The sequence below is a fragment of the Danio rerio genome, chromosome 14, assembly GCF_049306965.1.
Source record: "Danio rerio strain Tuebingen ecotype United States chromosome 14, GRCz12tu, whole genome shotgun sequence".
In the NCBI taxonomy this organism is placed as follows: Eukaryota; Metazoa; Chordata; class Actinopteri; order Cypriniformes; family Danionidae; genus Danio; species Danio rerio.
This window is the reverse complement of record NC_133189.1, coordinates 17,363,046-17,381,306: the sequence shown is the minus strand read 5'-3', so window position 1 is coordinate 17,381,306 and position 18,261 is coordinate 17,363,046. Positions and strand designations below refer to the sequence as shown.

At 32.7% G+C, this 18,261-nt stretch overlaps 1 protein-coding gene and 1 long non-coding RNA gene across 2 annotated transcripts in view; both read left to right on the top strand.

The window, feature by feature from the left end:
• LOC101882685 (uncharacterized) overlaps nucleotides 1–18,261 on the top strand; it is a 396,146-nt gene that overhangs the window by 116,043 nt on the left and 261,842 nt on the right. The window lies entirely within an intron of this gene.
• Nucleotides 1–18,261, top strand: part of uvssa (UV-stimulated scaffold protein A) — an 84,749-nt gene that overhangs the window by 54,056 nt on the left and 12,432 nt on the right. The window contains exons 8-12 of the mRNA NM_001346152.1: nucleotides 1,491–1,596; nucleotides 10,007–10,208; nucleotides 14,264–14,416; nucleotides 14,838–15,021; nucleotides 15,187–15,298. Of these exons, the coding sequence (NP_001333081.1) occupies nucleotides 1,491–1,596; nucleotides 10,007–10,208; nucleotides 14,264–14,416; nucleotides 14,838–15,021; nucleotides 15,187–15,298 (757 nt within the window). The remainder of the gene's footprint in view (nucleotides 1–1,490; nucleotides 1,597–10,006; nucleotides 10,209–14,263; nucleotides 14,417–14,837; nucleotides 15,022–15,186; nucleotides 15,299–18,261) is intronic.

The window sequence follows — 18,261 nt, the reverse complement described above, 5'->3', positions numbered from 1 at the left end:
ATCATGTAACAATATGCAAATATACTGAAGAGTATTTTGAGCAAATAGTAATAATAAAAATAAATAAACAATAATAAATAAAAATATGATAATAAAAATAAATAGATAAATAAAATAAAAAACAACAACACTAGTGCAATCTTATATACATAAAAAACAAGTCTACAATGTGTTGACCAGAAGTAGTTTCCCATAAAAGCTGGGCATTAGGGGGTGGGGACTCAATCAGAAGAAGCAGGGTCAAGCTGAAGATTTTGGACATATTTGCGAAGGGGTTTCCATAAATTAATAAAAATAGTGCTAGTTCGGTGAAGAGAGTACCTAATTTTTTCTAATTTCATAAAATAAAGAACATTTCTTATCCAACAAGAGTGAGAAGGAGGGTGTGGGCTCTTCCAGTTCAGAAGAATTAATCGCCTAGCCAGAAGAGTTAAGAAAGCTACAAAGTCTACAAAATGAGAGGGTAAAGTGTGGTCGGGCGGAAGAACCCCAAATAAACCAATAATTGGACATGGTGGGATATCAACAGTGGTAATAGCTGATAGCGAGAGAAATATTTGTCTCCAAAAGGAAAGCAGGGAAGGACAGGACCAAAACATATGAAATAAAGTAGCTGTACCAGAATGACACCTGTCGCATTCAGGGTCTATAGACGGATTGATGCGAGCTAGCCTGCTTTTGGACCAATGAGCTCTATGCACTACCTTGCATTGTATAAGCCTGTGACGTGCACAGATTGAGGAGGAGTTAACCCTGTTCAAGACCGCTTTCCATGTCTCCTCTGTAATCTCAATTCCCATGTCTTGAGACCAGGTGGTCCGTAAGTTATCAGAAGAAAATTGAAGATTAACAATTATATTAAATAATTTAGAAATTGAACCTTTAGCACAGGGATCTATGCCCAGTATTGTGTCTAGATCTGAAGTTGGCGGTGCATTTGGAAAGTTAACAAATTTTTTGCGCACAAAATCTCGTGTTTGTAAGTATCTGAAAAAATTGGATTTAGGGACATTAAATTGAGAGGCCAACTGACCAAAAGAGGCAAAAACACCGTCAATGTAAAGATCACCAAAAGAAGCCTGACCCATGACAATTTTATGTGAAGATTTACTCGTCCTCAAGAGTAGTTGACACAATTCTTGAGATTTTTTTGGTGACAACCTAATTGTTTTATGTTCAATCCACTTTAATTTGTGAAGTGTTAACTTAGTGGATTTATGTTGGGACATGATTGAATTTTGTGGAACCCAGCGTTTTTTTTTTTTTTTACAGAGAGTGTGTGTCCTACAGCTGGTCTGTCATGCCTATTCTGCTGTATGGTTTTCCAAAAAACATGGATTGCTTATAAGAAAATGTCTTGTGTAAATCAATGAGTGCTGTATTTGAACAATTAAATAAAAATAATATATTCATACTTCTTAAACTCCTTCAAATTACCATATTTCTTTAAGTGTTGTTTATTATCACAACTCTCTTTTTTTCTGAGGTAGATGAGAGCTCCTGAGGATGGAGAGGATGACGATGATGATTTTGTGGATGTGCCGGAAAAGGAAGGATATGAACCTCATATTCCTGAACATCTGCGGACAGAGTATGGTGAGTTTGTTCAGGTGCACATGTTAATGCAATAAGACAAACCCGTTTTGTGGTTAGTGGGACAAGCTTTCTCTAGACCTTGCTTAATCTAAATAATCTCTCAAAGGATATCACCACGCACTTATAGTGGCTGCTTCAAAGCAGAAATGAGCTGGAAAGTCCTCTGGGGAAGCCTGTTTGTTTGTATATGTGGACTTAAAAGCAGCAGGGGATATTTAAATGTGGTATTAAGAGCACAATGGGGAAACGGTTGGCCTCAAAGCCTCAAAGGACAAAGCAGTTTGTTTGTAGAGTTGAGGTGTGAAGTATGAAACGTCTGTGCTTAGTGTAATGTAGGAATTGTGGTAGCCTTTAAAAAGGAACTTTAGAAATACATAATAGATATACATAATGTTTTTTATTTACCTCAGAAATAGTAAATAATAAATAAAGTATATAAAGTTGTAAATAAAAATACATATTGTTATATATAAAAAAAAGAAATAGAATGAAATAATTAACACACATACACAGCTATGGGGGAAAACTAAGAACTTTGGACTACTGATGACATTTCCTAAAATAAAAAGGTAATTTTGAACATTTATGTTTGATAAAATAACAAAAAATTTGCTTTTTTTGCAGACATTAACTTCAAAATAGTTAAGGAATCTGTATTTGGTGGAACAACTGGGGGGCTAATAAATCCAGATAAAAGGTCTCTTTTTTTTACCTTTGCTAAAATATAATGACATTTTTTTATACACCACAGGAACATACACTAAGTGCTGGAGACAATGTCGGTCTCAGGAACCTAATTACTGGCACATTTTGGCAATGTCCAGTAATAAAACAATTTTAGGCAGAAGTGCATGGAATAATAGAAAACATACTTAATATTACACTACACTTTCGATTCATGGTTATTTATTTTGGAAGCTCTGATATCCAATTAAGTAAATCTGAAAAATACTTGATATTTAAATAATCGCAGCCAAAAAAGCAATTACAAGACACTGGTTACTTTCTGAATCCCAAACAACCCAAGAATGGCAAGAAATAGTATCTAAAATTTATATGATAGAAAAAAATACATTCTCTCTCCAACTCCAAATTAATGCAATTAGAAATATCTGGTTCAAGTGGACTTAATACTTTAAATTACACTATCCAATCTTCATAGAAATATAAAAATATTACTATCTTAACTTCCATCCACAGAACAAACAATTTTTAATTTACAACCCATTGCACTTGTCCCCTTAATCCTCTCTTTATACAGTTAAAGTCAGAATTATTAGCCCCCCTGAATTATTAGCCCCGTAGTTATTTTTTTTCCCCAATTTCTGTTTAACAGAGGGAAGATTTTTTTTCAACACATTTCTAAGCATAATAGTTTAATAGCTAATTTCTAATAACTGAGTAATTTTATCTTTGCCATGATGACAGTAAATAATATTTAACTAGGTATTTTTCAACACACTTTTATACAGCTTAAAGTCACATTTAAACACTTAACAAGGTTAATAAGGTTAACTAGGCAAGATATTGTAATTAGATAAGTTATTGTATAACGATGGTTTGTTCTGTAGACTTTTGAAAAAAAAATTGCTTTAAGGGACTAACAATTTTAACCTTAAAATGGTTCATAAAAAATTAAAAACTGCTTTTATTCTAGCCGAAATAAAACAAATAAGATTTTCTCCAGAAGAAAAAATATTATCAAACATACTGTGAAAATTTGCTCTGCTAAACATCATATTTAATTTTTACATATTTTAAACATATTTAAAAAGGAAAAACAATCAAAGGGGGGCTAAAAATTCTGACTTCAACTGTATTAGAAACTTACAGTTGATAATAACTAAACTAAAGTTGAGTGAATAAATAAAGATTTGACCCTCTCTGACCTATGTAGATGTTAGTTATTGATATTATTTATGTTACCATTTTTTGGTACTATTATTTTCATAAATTTTATTTTGTGAAACTTTTGTTTTTTTTATTGTGCTCTGTTACTTGTTCTGTTAAAGTTTAGCAATGGGAAATGTACACTCTCTTAAGTGAAATCATTTACTGTATTTATTGCTACTTTAAATAAAAAATAAAAAAAACTTTGAGGAGAAATGTATGATCAAAATAACACACCATCAGTGTGAAAGCATCTGCACATCTAATAAACCTGAATATCTTCTTGAACGGTTATAAATTGCTTTAAGCCTGGTTTAAATCAATTATAACCTGGGGCTGCCAAGAGAAATCTGTTTTGACAGCTGACTATTTGTACATGCAAAAGATTCTTGTCCATCCGGGCAAGGACAGCTCTATTGACAAGAAGCCACAGGCAAAAGACAGAGGTCAAGCAATAGGTCAGACACAAGCTAGATTATATTTGACCTCAAATCCTGTCCCATTCTAAATTTACTGTCATGACAGCCATCGATTATAGTAGCTAATAGGATTCATACACTTCTGGAATGCCATACATTTACTGTAGTAGTTTCCAGATGTATGACAAACTAATGTAATGCCTGAACTCATTATGAGATTAAGGATATGATTTCACTGCCCTCTCCTGTTCTCTTTCTTCATTTGTTTCCTCTCAGCATCTCTAAGCAGGCACTAACTGAAGATTCATTAGGATATAATTTCTACAACTTCCCAGAGCCAAACCGCTTTCTGCTGTAAAGTATGTAATGATCAGTGCACTGGCCATGCCAAATTAACAAAGCAATGGTGTTAATGAGCTCCCATTAGCTTAGAGCCGTAATTTACAATGCTCACCTCACCTGCCTCTTTGCTGAACTGTTCAACAGCCAAACCAAGTGCTAGTCTGAGACAGGATTATTATTAACTTAATGCAAGTACTGTTTAATATTATTAACTATTTAATATTATTTTGTTATGATATTGCTATGTGGTTGTCATTATTATCAAAAGTGCTTTCTGCATGAAATGAAATGAAAATGTACTTTTATTTTTATATGGATATAGTAGTGCTTGTTACAAATGCACTTCATTACTTTGTAAAAATTTATTTACCCTCACAATCTTTAATGAAATATCATAACTTTCCCTCCCACCTTGAAATGACTTTTCTTCACTGTTGGTCACATAGAATGCCCTTAGGGCTGGGATATCAGTGCATGTTTTCAATTTGAATACTTTCAGTTCTTTCACGGTAGCTAGTGGTTTGAATAAATTTGGTGCGATTGCGTTTGTATAAATTAGCCATTCCTTCTCGTCATCATCAGGATTTCTAAATATCCTGCACAATACTGTGTCAATGGTGATTCCTCTGTAGTGGACAGTAATCACCAACAGCTGTGAAAACTTGCATTCAAATCCTTGACCTGCCTCCATTTTGTTAGCAACATCCATCTTTTTCAATTTCAGAAACTGTTTTAATTGGATGTACATCACAATTGGTGCAAAATGGGGAGTCTTAAGGCTTATTTATAGTTCTGCGTGAAGTGCACACATATGTTCTGACACAGCCTTCGCGTGGTCAGATAGCCCTCGCCGTGGCTGATGCTAATGCGCACCTCTCAAAAAATATAACTACATTTTGTCTGTGATTTGATCTGTGATTGGTCGGCTTAGTAGCGCTGACGGTTGTGGGTGGGACCGAGAGCCATTAGAACCCATTAGAACGAGTGTTTACAAATGTCGAGTCCCGTGACGAAGCTCCAGGTGGAAACTTTTGTTTTGTATTTACCTCATGATTAAAGTTATTGCACATCTGCCTGTTCCCGCCTCAGAATTACGAAAAAACAAAACACCCGTGAACATACACAGGGGAACATAAAAACCTAACTGCCAGCTAGCATTTGGAAGTGTTATTGCAGAGCAACACAAACAGCATGCAGAAGTATAAAGGCATAGCAACGCGCAAGGCATGCACCGTGGGACACGCCGATCACTCAGCGCAGAAGTATAAACCAACCTCTAACTTCCACATCATTACTCTAATAGTAATCTCAAATTATATCAGAGTTGCTACAGTAAGTCCAAGTAAATTTTTCAGCTCAGTGATAATCAGTGATTACTTGTCCCTTTAGAGTCAATTGCTGGATTTTCATAAAGGGAAAGTAAAAAGTGTTATGGCTTATATTCTCTTTTTCTTTATTGACATTAAGCTATTTTGAAACATTACATCTACATTGTAACAAGCGCTTAAGAAATAAAGGTGAATTAAATTGAAGGTTTACCATATCTTCTTTGATATTTTTTGATACATTCACTTATAGATAAAGTGTACGTGTTAAAGTACCGACTGACTTTCCACATACCAAACAAATGTGATCCTCTCCTGTGTGATCCACTCATTTAAAACATGATGTATCATCTGGCAGTTTAATCTGGCACTCTAGATATTTTTGGGTTGCCATTTATGTATTTCAGGACCAATATCCATTAAAGGAACAGTCCACTTTGGAAAAAAGGCTCCTTTTACATGATATGGGGGGAAAGTTGATTATTACATCGAATTGAGAGTGTAATTCCCAGCCAAATCAGCCTAGAAAATAGTCACTTAATTTTCCGTCAGTCTTCATTCACAATTTACAGAAAAGTCAAACTTTAAATAGAAATTTATCAAAATGCTTTGGTCATTTTGTTAGCAATATGCTAATGGTGTTATATGATTGAATGGTCTAAGCTAAGCTTAATTAAAAGTGCTCCTGCCAGAGCTCTAGATCTGATTTTTTTTTTTTATAAACCCAAATGTCATACTCTTAGGAAGTTATAAAATAAGCCTATTTTGTTCCTTTAAGAAACAATTCCGTTTTGCATTTGCATGTTGTCATTCACACAAGCCTAACGTTTAATGCTTATAGTTAGAGATAGGCCTATACTTGAATCTTAACCCCCAAATATGATCTGTAGTCATTCTGATGCATTCCTTAGCCAATCTTTTACCACAGTCAGTCAAACCTGAGGCTGATTTGAGCCACGTGAATGTCATTTCTTTTCTATTGGATTAAATGTGAAAAGCAGTTTTTTGGTGTACTCCACATGCAGAGGAATGTAGATTGAAAATGGAAATTGCGCATTAAGAGAGCAACCACTCGCAGTATAATTTAAACACTCCTAAAACGGGACGCGGAAAATATTATTCTGATTTACTGCCAACTTAACTCCATCATTTCAAATTTATCAATCAGTGCAAGTTAGCATCAGCAGTTTCATTTAATATTACATCAACCTGTCACGGGACTCCAGCTCATCTGTGGCTAATCTTTTCCCTTTCTTTTTTCAAAATGACATCGGCTCTCTCATCCAAAGAGAAACACTTTCATTTGAAAAGCATTTTGTCTGTTCCTCTTCTCCTTTCTCTCTCTCCTTCTTTCTCGCCATTCCTTTCACAACAGAGCTTTTATCTCTCCCTTTATCCCGGCGTTCCTGTCAGGACGTTATCTCTCTCAAAATTTACATTTTAATTACAAGGCCTGCTGAACTCAGGAAAATCAATAACGCCACCATTGGCAGCTCAACTCTATGTCTACTGCTGGGCCTCTCTATTTCCTCTTATTGATTTATCTCTTTAGCACCTGCAACTTTATTGCTTCAGACAAATAGCTACCATTTTGGTCAATTTGAACAGAAAAAGAGAGGATTTGGTCGTATTTCATGATTCTGCACACCCGAGCATTGCTATGATGCCGTAAGTCATTGAGGTAGCGGGTGAAGCTGGATTAACTGTAGGATCAAGATGGGGATTGTGAGAATTCGACCATACGTTTCTCACTGTCGTAGGACTGTCGTTTATTTCCTTTAGTTTATGTCTGTTGAATTAGACGACATTGTGTTTACTAAGACATCACTGTTACTAGATTGTTTATGTTTAGGGTTAGTGATTTGTTGAAGTAATCAGAACATAACATTTGTTATCAGACTTGAATCTGAAGGAGGAACTTGATGATATCTATCCAGAGGCTAGAAAAGACTTTAGTGAGCAAACATCTAGCTTTGCAAGTGCAGATGAACATAGATGGGCATGTATAAAAGCAAATGTATTAAAAATAAATTAAATACTTCACTTATCAATAAAAAAAATATCAAAATGCAAAATAAAGAATACATGAAACACATGAAAATTAGCAACTGAGGGATGAATTAACTTATTTTACAAACAAAGTTTTGCTTCAAGTTTTGTTTTATTTCACCTATTGCAGACACACACACACACACACACACACACACACACACACACACACACACACACACACACACACACACACACACACACAAACATAGATATGCAATGCGCAACATATAAAAGTACATCCCTTACAAATCTATCTTTTAAACTCATATTTTTAATAGGAAGCTTTACAATATTATATTTGTGCATATACATTAGATTAGTCAGTACTGAAACCAAATCTGGATCTTATCTACCAAAATAACTTATGAAAACGGTCCAAAAACTAGTACAATCACATGTATATGTTATAGAAAAATATAATGCAAATTGTAAAAAGAGGACAAATCTAAAGAAGCAAAGAAATGTCAAAATGTAGTTGAAATTTCGTAGGTTGTATATTTTTTTCAATATTTTGCTTAAATTTAATTGTGCTATTTTTTTAATTTTTAAAAAATGTTTTGTGGCTAAAATATTATTTTAATAAATATATCTGTTTAATAAATCTGTTTAGTTTAAATGAACCTAAATACATAGTCTATATTCACTGTTAAATGGATAAAAAATGTTGTTTTTTAAAATGGGGTGTACTCAATTATGCAGAGCACTGTATATATTTAGTATCCTTTATAGACATAATGTATGTTATACTGTAAATACTGCTTATTATATGGCCTTACCCTTACCTCTACCCCTAAACTCAACCCTCGAAGGAAACCTTTGGCAAATTCTAAATGTTAAAAGTTAAGTTTGATTTTGAAGCAATTTGAATTACAAGGACACAAGGGTTGTCTTTGTAAACCACCTTGCCATAGAGTACCATACAGTTATAGGTCATATTCATGTCATTACAAAAAAACATACACACATTGGCTAGCTGAGAAAACCAAACAATTAAAATTGACTTGATTCCAGTCATTCTGTTCATTTTGAATATTTAGATCTCTTACTGAAAAAATAAGTTGTATGAGACAGATATACTAAAACTGACAAGGAAAAAATTTAATAAAGGCATAATTTATTGTGCTAAATTTAACAGTCCTGAATGAAATTTAGAATCAAAATCAGAATCGGTTTTATTGCCAAGTGTGCTTTACACGCACAAGGAATTTGTTTTGGCCACAGAAGCCTCCAGTGTACATAAAATAAATATGTGAAAGACATTAGATAGAGATGCAATTAGACAAAAGAGCTGTGGATGATGAATTGTATGTACAGATTTAAAAAAGAAATTAACAAGTTATAAGGTGCTGTGTACAAATGCATATGAGAAAGTATTTTATTATATATTTTTATAAGGTGCTATGTACAGGTGTGAATGAAAAAATATTGCACATGTTTATTGCACAGTATGGCAATATTTAACTGTTCATGATGTAGATAGCCTGAGGAAAGAATCTTTTCCTATATTATATTATATTATATTATATTATATTATATTATATTATATTATATTATATTATTTTATTTTATATTATATTATATTATATTATATTATATTATAGTATATTATATTATATCATATTATATTATATATTTAGTATTATATATAATTGAATAAAAATAATATATATATATATATTTATATATATATATATATATATATATATATATATATATATATATATATATATATATATATATATATATATATATATATATATATATATATATATATATATATATATATATATATATATATATATTGCTGTAGACTATATTTAAATACCTATATTTAAAAAAAATTATATTTGAATTAATAATTATTATTAGTAGTTATTATTATTATTAGTAGTAGTAGTACTAGTAGTAGTGGTAGTGGTTGTGGTGGGGTAGTAGTGGTACTAATACTACTACAAATAGTAGTAATATTTAATTTGACCATTTTAAATTATCCTTGTCATTGTCTTTGGCAGTTATTTGAAACTACCGCTCATTAAATAAAAACAGACTAGGATCTCCTTATATGCCCACCCACATGACTGTTTGTCCATGTCAGGTGTCTCTAAATCAGTCTTAAGAGGACTTCATGGTACTTTAATGTTTTTATTTGATCTCCGTCTGGAAGTAGAGCAGGTTTAGGGTGACTCTCAGATCTCTGTGTCCTGCTTAAGACAACCTTAAGCCCCTGCACGCTCCTGTTAAAACCCCATCAGTGCATTGGACTATAAGAAGATGAATAGGGTTTTTCATGTAGAAGCAATCCTTAATAAAGCAGGTTGAAGTTTGTGTTCACAATATTTGACTGCTAAACATTTATAAAGTTTCTTCTTTTGTTTCTTATAGGACTTGATGAAACTCCTTCGACATCAACCTCTGGGACGAAAGCAAAACCTTCGAGACCAGTGGTCAAATGTGCTGTTCCTCCGGTGTCCTCCAGTCTCTCTCGGCTGAAGAGGAGGATGTGTGATGAAGAGCAGGATCCCACCTGTGCTGCTGCAACCCTGCGTGTGTTAAAACAGAAGCTTCACCCAGCCCCGTCCACAAGGTAATTTCTACATCCACCCTGTTTGATCAATATGACGTAGACAAGAAAAACAGTAGGAAAATGACTGCTAGCAGTGATGGACTAAAATCTTTGAAAGTTATTATTCTCAAAACAGTATTTCATAAAATATTGTGTAAATATATAGGGCTCTATTTTGACGGTCCATGCGCAAGGCGCAAACGCTATTAGGGTGAGTCAGAACGCATTTTTGCTAATTTAAGGACGGGAAAATCCGCTTTGCACCGTGGCGCATGGTCTAAAAGGGTTGAGTTTTTTTTTTTTTTTTTTAATGAGTTATAGGTGTGTTATATTTTTTTATTTTTTATTTTAGAATAAACCAATCAGAGTCTTATCTTCCATTTCCCTTTAAGAGCCAGCTGCGTCGCGCCATAAGCGCATTCGCTATTTACAGAATGTAAAGTAAGTCTAAGTGAAAAAACTGAGCATTTCACTAGCAAACAGTTAACAGTTCTTTTAACAGAAAACTGTTAAAGAGAGCATCTACTGTGTGAGAATGAGAGATAATTGATCTACTTTCACTTTCACTCTTGGATAGGGAAACCTTTATGCACAGACATCAATTAGCCTATAAATAATTAAATATAAGTTTGTTAAACGCAAATATTTGTTTCAAAACTTTTTCTAAATTCAGTTCTAATTTCCAGCAAACGAATAAATGAACAATAATAACGAAGTGTGTTTAAAAACCTGAGTTATATCCTAAAACACATGCTGTGGTCTAATATTGTCTAAAACCTGACAGGTGGGCAAATCTAAGCTTGCTTTTAATAAAACAAATATAAATATGGATATAATAAATAATACTGCTAATAATAATACCATTATACAAAAGCAAATTGTTATGAATGAACTGAAAAAGCCTCCTGAGATGAAGAAGATATAAAAGCAGTGATTTTTCATATTTATGTAGGCTAGAAAATAATATGTTTTGTAATATTTTAATCCTTTATATTTATATCCTATATCTATTCTTATTATATCCTCTATATATCCTTAATATTTAAATTTTTCATATGTAAAGATATTTGCCTATTGCTCTCTTGTGCGAATTAAGCAGTGTGTAAGCGAGGCGCGACTCTGCGCTGGAGTTTAGACCGGGTTAGTTTTGGTCTAATGAAAAATCTATTATAGTTTCTCAAATTAGCAAAACGCACCAGCAATGCGCCTCAGAAAGCCTTCCTTTTTAGACCAGAATGCCTATGGGCGCACATATGAGCGCTAATGCATTTGCCATTTAAACAGCGTAGCGCAACGCCTCAAAACAACTCTTGCGCCAAGCTGAAACTAGCAAAAGACTATTGCACCGCGCCTTGCGCCACATTGCGCTGGGTGTATGATAGGGCCTATATTATTTAAAGCCTTATTTTATGAGGAAACATAACTATTTATGTATTGTCAGAAAAGTGACTTAAATATATTTATATTTATATAATAAATAAGATTTTTTTAATCTAGACATTAACCCTCATTGGGGGAAGAGCATATCATACTAAAATGTATGAATGAGACTGTAAAAATTTATACAAATTAGGGTAACACTTTATAATTACACACTATGAATTTTTTTTAAGCATTAGTTAATAGTTCTGTTATCTGTTAAGCATTAACTCTACATTAATATATGTTAGTAAACAATTTTTAACTGCAGATACAAATGCTATATTCTTGACTTATAAACTCATATATAATGAGCTTAATGATTTTTTTTATCATTATATGAAGTATTGCATCTTTTACAAACCAGTTAATCGAGAGAAGTTGCTGGTTTTTAGAGATTATTCAGAATATGCAAGTTAATTATTAATAAACTATAAACTATAAAATATAAAAATTATCATTTATATATCTTATTATTCAGGCATATATTGATAGTTAATTTATATGTTAACAATGCTTTATTAACTCAACTTTATCCAGTTTTGTGACCTAATCTAAAATGAGGGCTATTTATTCTTTATAAATTAATAATATGATATGTTTACAATTAATAATTTAGATAAATATTGATTTGAATAGTTTATTAATCATTTAACTCATTCTTAAGGATCTGAAAAAAAACAACTAATCTTGAATACAAATGATTTGTAAATAATACAATACTTAATTTAGTAATGAAAAATTAAAGAGTAACAAAGTATAAAATTACAATTATTAAACCCATATTAAATGTACTTAAAAGTCAAGAATAAAGCATTTATATATGCAGTTGTAAACTATTTACTAACATCTAATAATGTAGAGTTAATGCTTAACAGATAATGATTTAACTATTTGCTAATGCTTAATAGGTGATTCATAGTGTTTACAGTAGTTATTATTACCCAAATTAGCCCTGGCATCATAAAGTTTTGAATTGCCATGAGCTTATTATTATATATTATTGGCTTTGAGTTATGCAATGAGTTGCTGTAATTAAATCACTTGACTGAAATCTAAAGAAAGGGATTACTTACCTATTCATTTGTAAATCATTTAATTACCTATAACATACTTTCCTTAAATACTGTTTGTAAATTCAACAGTTCTGTAAAAATCAGTTCAAATTTTATTTTGCAAATGTTTTTTTTTTTTTTTTTGCAGAATAATTCTATTTCAACTAATGAAACTTATATTTGTAAGACAATTGCGAATTTTTAGGAAACATTAAACAGTGTAAAAAGCGATTGGTTACTTTGCTTAAAAAATAGTGAATAATCTTGTTGTCTTAAAAATGACAGATTGACTTAAAAATAGTGAGTTTTTACTTGGAACTGTAAAGTTAACTTAACTAGGCATGGAATGATAACTGATTTTAAGGTTTACAGCAGTTTGTAAAAGTTAAGGTTTTAAAACCGCTAAATATTTTGTTATTCCTAAGGTATTAGGAAGAGGTTTTTTATGTTTTGTAAAGAAATCTGTTTTTGAAACTAATGAAAAAAGCAAAAGTCAATGATTTATTTTAACTTTTTTGGCTAACATGTTTACTGCTAAATATTATAAATGTTTCCTAAAATAATATATATTGTGTTCAATGGGGAAAAAATGTTTTGTTTTACCCAGACATTTAAAAATAACTTGTAGAGCAGCAATCATAATGGACCCTTTTAACAAGGCTGTTATGACGCATTTAACAGCCATCATAGTCTTAAATCCTTGAAATGTTTTAGTATTTAGATTTTAGAGTTTATGAATGTATTATATCCTATTTGCGACAAATTACAAAAAAAAAATTACCCCTAATGCAAGGTGTTTCTAATGCAGCCTCTATGCGCCTGAGAATAAATTTTATGTTATTCTCTCCTCTGGATGCCATTATCAGCCTTAAACAATTTTTTCCTTTTTCTGAAAGTCTTCATAACACCATCGTGGACTTTTTTTAGTATTTTAGCAGATGTGATTGTACAAAAATTGTTTATTGTACTCGCTGATTCACTGCGCTTTGAGTTTACCCAACTATGGCGCTTTCCGATTCTGAGAAACCTGGAAATGTGAAAAGGCTTTATATACCGTGATACGGTGGTATTTTTTTATCCAAGGTTATCCTACCGTCAGAAACTTATACCAGTCCATGCCTAAACTTTACTAGTTTGTGCACTTGTGCAAAAATTTCATGAACTTAATTTTTAGGCAATGGTTTTACTCACTATAGTTGGAAAAATCATTTAAATACAATTTTAATGGTGTAATTATTAATTATTTACTTTTTAAAGTGACTTACCCAACACTGGTTGAACCATAAACATTCAAGTGCTTTCAAATAAACAGGTTCATAATTATTCGTACACTTTTTTGTATTTTATTATATTTGTGACCCTGGACCACAAAACCAGTCAATAAGTTTTTTAAACTGAGATTTATACATGAAAAGCTGAATAATTTATTTTAAAGCTTTACCCTATTTTATTAATATTTATTTAGTTTAGTTATCTTAGTTAATAAAATACAGTTGTGTTATTTTATGTAAGTTCAGGTCCATTGCATATTATATTATAAATAAATATATGTACAGCATTATGTTTTTAATCTAAAGAATCTAATCTAATCTTTTGTTTCAGTGTGCCTGATGGCTCTTCTGAGTCTGCAGTGAGCAGCAGTGACCAGAGCAACATGACTAAAAACAAAGCCTCATTCAAGGCCCCCGTCATCCCATTTGGAATGGATCTTTACTATTGGGGTGAAGAGCAGCCCACCGCTGGCAAAATAATCAAGTACGCTCTCTGCGAATGTTTCAAATGTGCATTCATCAGTCTCTTTTTGAAGTGTGAATGGATTGCAAGAATGGCCACTAGAGAGCACTATTGTATGACCACTGACTTCAGATCAATTCCTATTCACCTAAATGAAGTGCTGAAAACATTGATCTGAACCCTGATACAAGATTTGTGCTCATAGTATAAAACTCTCCTATGGTAATGGAAAACCTGGAAATATTTGCGAATAGTAATTTTAAGGCTTGTCTTAGAAATCGATAAAAATCTTGAACCTTTCTATGGTGAAATCACATTTATGCACACACTAAAATGCATATTGTGAAGTCATTTCTGTATGAGGATTGTTTTTAAATTTTCTGAAAAATCATACAGTTCATGCCGTTCCTTCTATAAAAACCCTGTCCTGACTGGTTTTCAGGCAAACCTCACAACATCAATTCTGGGTTCCTCATGAGGTGGAGGAAGAAGTGGAGAACAAGGAACTTTCTGCACAGATGAAGTCTAGATGTATCACTTATGCTGGGAAATTCAAACCCGTGGAACACAAATGCAAAGCACCAATGCCCAATGGATCTTTGTGTGAGCGTCAAGATAGAGTAAAGGTCAGAAAAACAACTGTACCAATGTCCTAATAAAAAATAACTATAATAATAATGAATGATTTGACCATATTATGGCTTTTATTGTTACTGCATGCTGTGAATAAATAGATATGAGCAAGACGCTGATCGAATAAAGTGCTGAATTGAAATGGGATGTGATTTCAGTGCCCGTTCCATGGACACATTATCCCTCGGGATGAGCTGGGCAGGCCTGTTAACCCTGAAGATGCACTACGATTGGAGAGGGAGAAGAGGAAACGTGAGGAGGAGCAGCCAGGTTAGACAATTGATGCAACCTGTTTAACAATAATCTTTTGAATTCTTTGATGGAACACAATTTTTGTTTTGTTTAGTTTTTTCAGTATGACAACAGCATAAACATACAAACAAAACTATTATGAAACTCTTTATTTCACTCCAAAATTTTAATTGACTCCTAATATTTTGACCATCTTTTAAATATAAAAAAGAAAATTCAAAAATTGTTTAATTATTTTATTCCAATTTTGTATATAGATTTAATGTATGTGAAACGGTAAGATAAAAATTCTTCAAAACTGATGACAAAATCTGGACAACAGCTTTTTTTATATTTGCGAAATCTTTTCAGCTGAATGATTACTTATTCACTATCATTTGGCTTAGTACCTGATTTTCATTATCAGGGCTTTCCACAGTGGAATGAACCACCGAGTGCTGAATAATTGGCGCAATGGGTAGCACGTTCGCCTCACAGCTAGAAGGTTGCTGGTTCGAGCCTTGGCTGGGTCAGTTGTCGTTTCTGTGTAGAGTTTGCATGTTCTCCCTGTGTTTGCGTGGTTTTCCGGATATATGCTAGATAAGTTGGCGGTTCATTCCGCTGGGGCAACCCCAAATTAATAAAGGGATTAAGCCAAAAAGAAAATGAAAGAATATATACTTAAAAATATTTTAAGAATATGTTTTAATAGTTTAATGATAGATTTGCATGTTCATGTTTCTATGACTCAGGTTAATGGCCATATGTTGGGCTAGACAGAATATGCAGATTTCATTTTGCTATTGCTCTGCCAAACTTTGAAAAAAAATCTGTGAATTTATGCAGAAAGATTTTAAGAGTATAGAAGCTGACCTCAAAACATAAAGTATATAGCTTTTATACTTTTTTTTTTAAGGTTTTCAATGCAAATCCATTTACAGTATAACTATTTAGTTGGTAAACAAAGCTACAGTATTGCAGGTCTCTGATATAATTCATCCACTTAAGGAGTTAAGACAATAGAAATGATTACTTTACAAATTGTACTGTACATTAATCAGCTTAACATTTGTATATTATACCTTAATAGTACTGAAATGATATAAGAGCTGAATAAATATATATTTAGACACATTTACAAGTAAATACAGCAGGGAAAATACGTATTAAACATGTCACCTTTATGTTCATTTCACTTTAAAATTCTAAACAACCAAATATATCCATATATGCAAAGAAAACAAGTCTAAATAGTTTACAAATTAAGTTATGCTTATTAAAATGACATTATTGAACACATGAAAAAAGGGAAGTAAAGACAGGGAGTGAAAACCCAGACAGCAGCTAAAATTTCTCAGTAGTTCTTTAGCAACCCTCTGCCCTTCATCTTTGTAAATTAATGAGCTGCCTCAGTCCAACATCTACATTATCAGTAGATTATCCAATAAAAATACACAAAAATATCATATTTGATAGACAAGACCCACTGAAGCATCAAGATTTTGTATGTTGAAGTCCTGAGAAATTCATGTGACTTTATTCTCCATATGAGATGTGTCTTTCAGCTGCTGCCACCATAAAAGCCCATTTTATAAAGTATTAAACAGGTTTCAATAGTTCGGTATTTTCTCCTTGTGTCATTTCATTGTTATTACACATACATTTTTTCAGATATTTTTTGTGTTTTATTTAATTTCTTCATGTTTGTATCATTTTGGGTTTTACCAAAATCTGGTTCAATTCCATGTCAACAGCTCCTTTAAACATATTATTCAAATGAAATAACATAATCTGTTCAATACTTATTTTCCCCGCTGTGAATAGATTGAATGATGAGCTCAAAAAATCTGTGAAAATCTGTGGAGTTTTTTGCTGATTTCTGTGGGTGCAGATTCCATTTGGGTTGTGCAATTAAATATGAAATATTTCAAACTGTTCAGCTTTTCATTTTTATTGTTTTTACTTTAAAATAAGATATAAACCTATTATAAAGTTAAAATCTAAATAAAATAATGCTGCAAATTAAAGTTCTAAAAAGTCATACTTGTAATCATTATCACAGGATAAAATGTTTTCTAAATGTAACTTTAAATGGTATAAACTTCTATCTGCAGTAATGTTTTGTTGAAAATTGTAAAAATATGTAAAGTAAGCAGCATTTAGCTGTTAATGCTTTTTTTTTAAGTAAAAAGCTTTTGTCGCATTACCAAAATATGTATTAATCTAACATTTTTTCATAAGGATATTCATATACTGTGAACCAAACTTTTTATTTATCCTAATATATGAATAAATAATTATCTTTTCATCAACTCACAAACACTCTGCTGGTCCTTCATGAACCAGAAAACCATGCAGCCTTACCAAATTGACTTCAAATCTGAAAGCTTGATAATCTCCTTTCATTTTCCTTCATTTTTACAAAAACCCAAGTCCTCTTACACTGTCAAAAGCCCTTTAGTAACCTGCATTCAGGCCAAATCCTAGACATCCATTACCACAGTGCCTTCTTCTAACACGCCGAGTGGACAACAGGCCAATCAGGTGGCTGCGTGACTCCAGGAAGAGATGAACTGATGGAATCCCATCCAAGTCATCATCAATACTAGGATAATAGGACAGGCTGCATCTCACTCTGCCGCTCCGCTTTTCACTTTTCTCTTTCTCTCTCTGGCTTCTTTTCTTTTGGAGTCGGGTGCTAAAAGCCAATTAAGTTGCGTCTCCGTGCTGTCACTGGAGCGTCGGATGTGCTTTCTTTGGCCACAGTTTACTTGTTAACAAACAGTTATCTGAGGCAACTGACTTCAGGGGCCCGCTGACCACTGGCTTGTGAAATAGCATCTTTTGTAACTAAGTAAGCTATCGATCCACTTGACTCCATCACGCCCTCTGCCCGTCGACATGCCGGTTGTCAAGGTAACCGCAGGACACCCCACCCTGGTGATGCCCATCAGTTCCCTGACTGAACACTTGCTCCCCTGCTGCGCCATTGATTTCTGCTT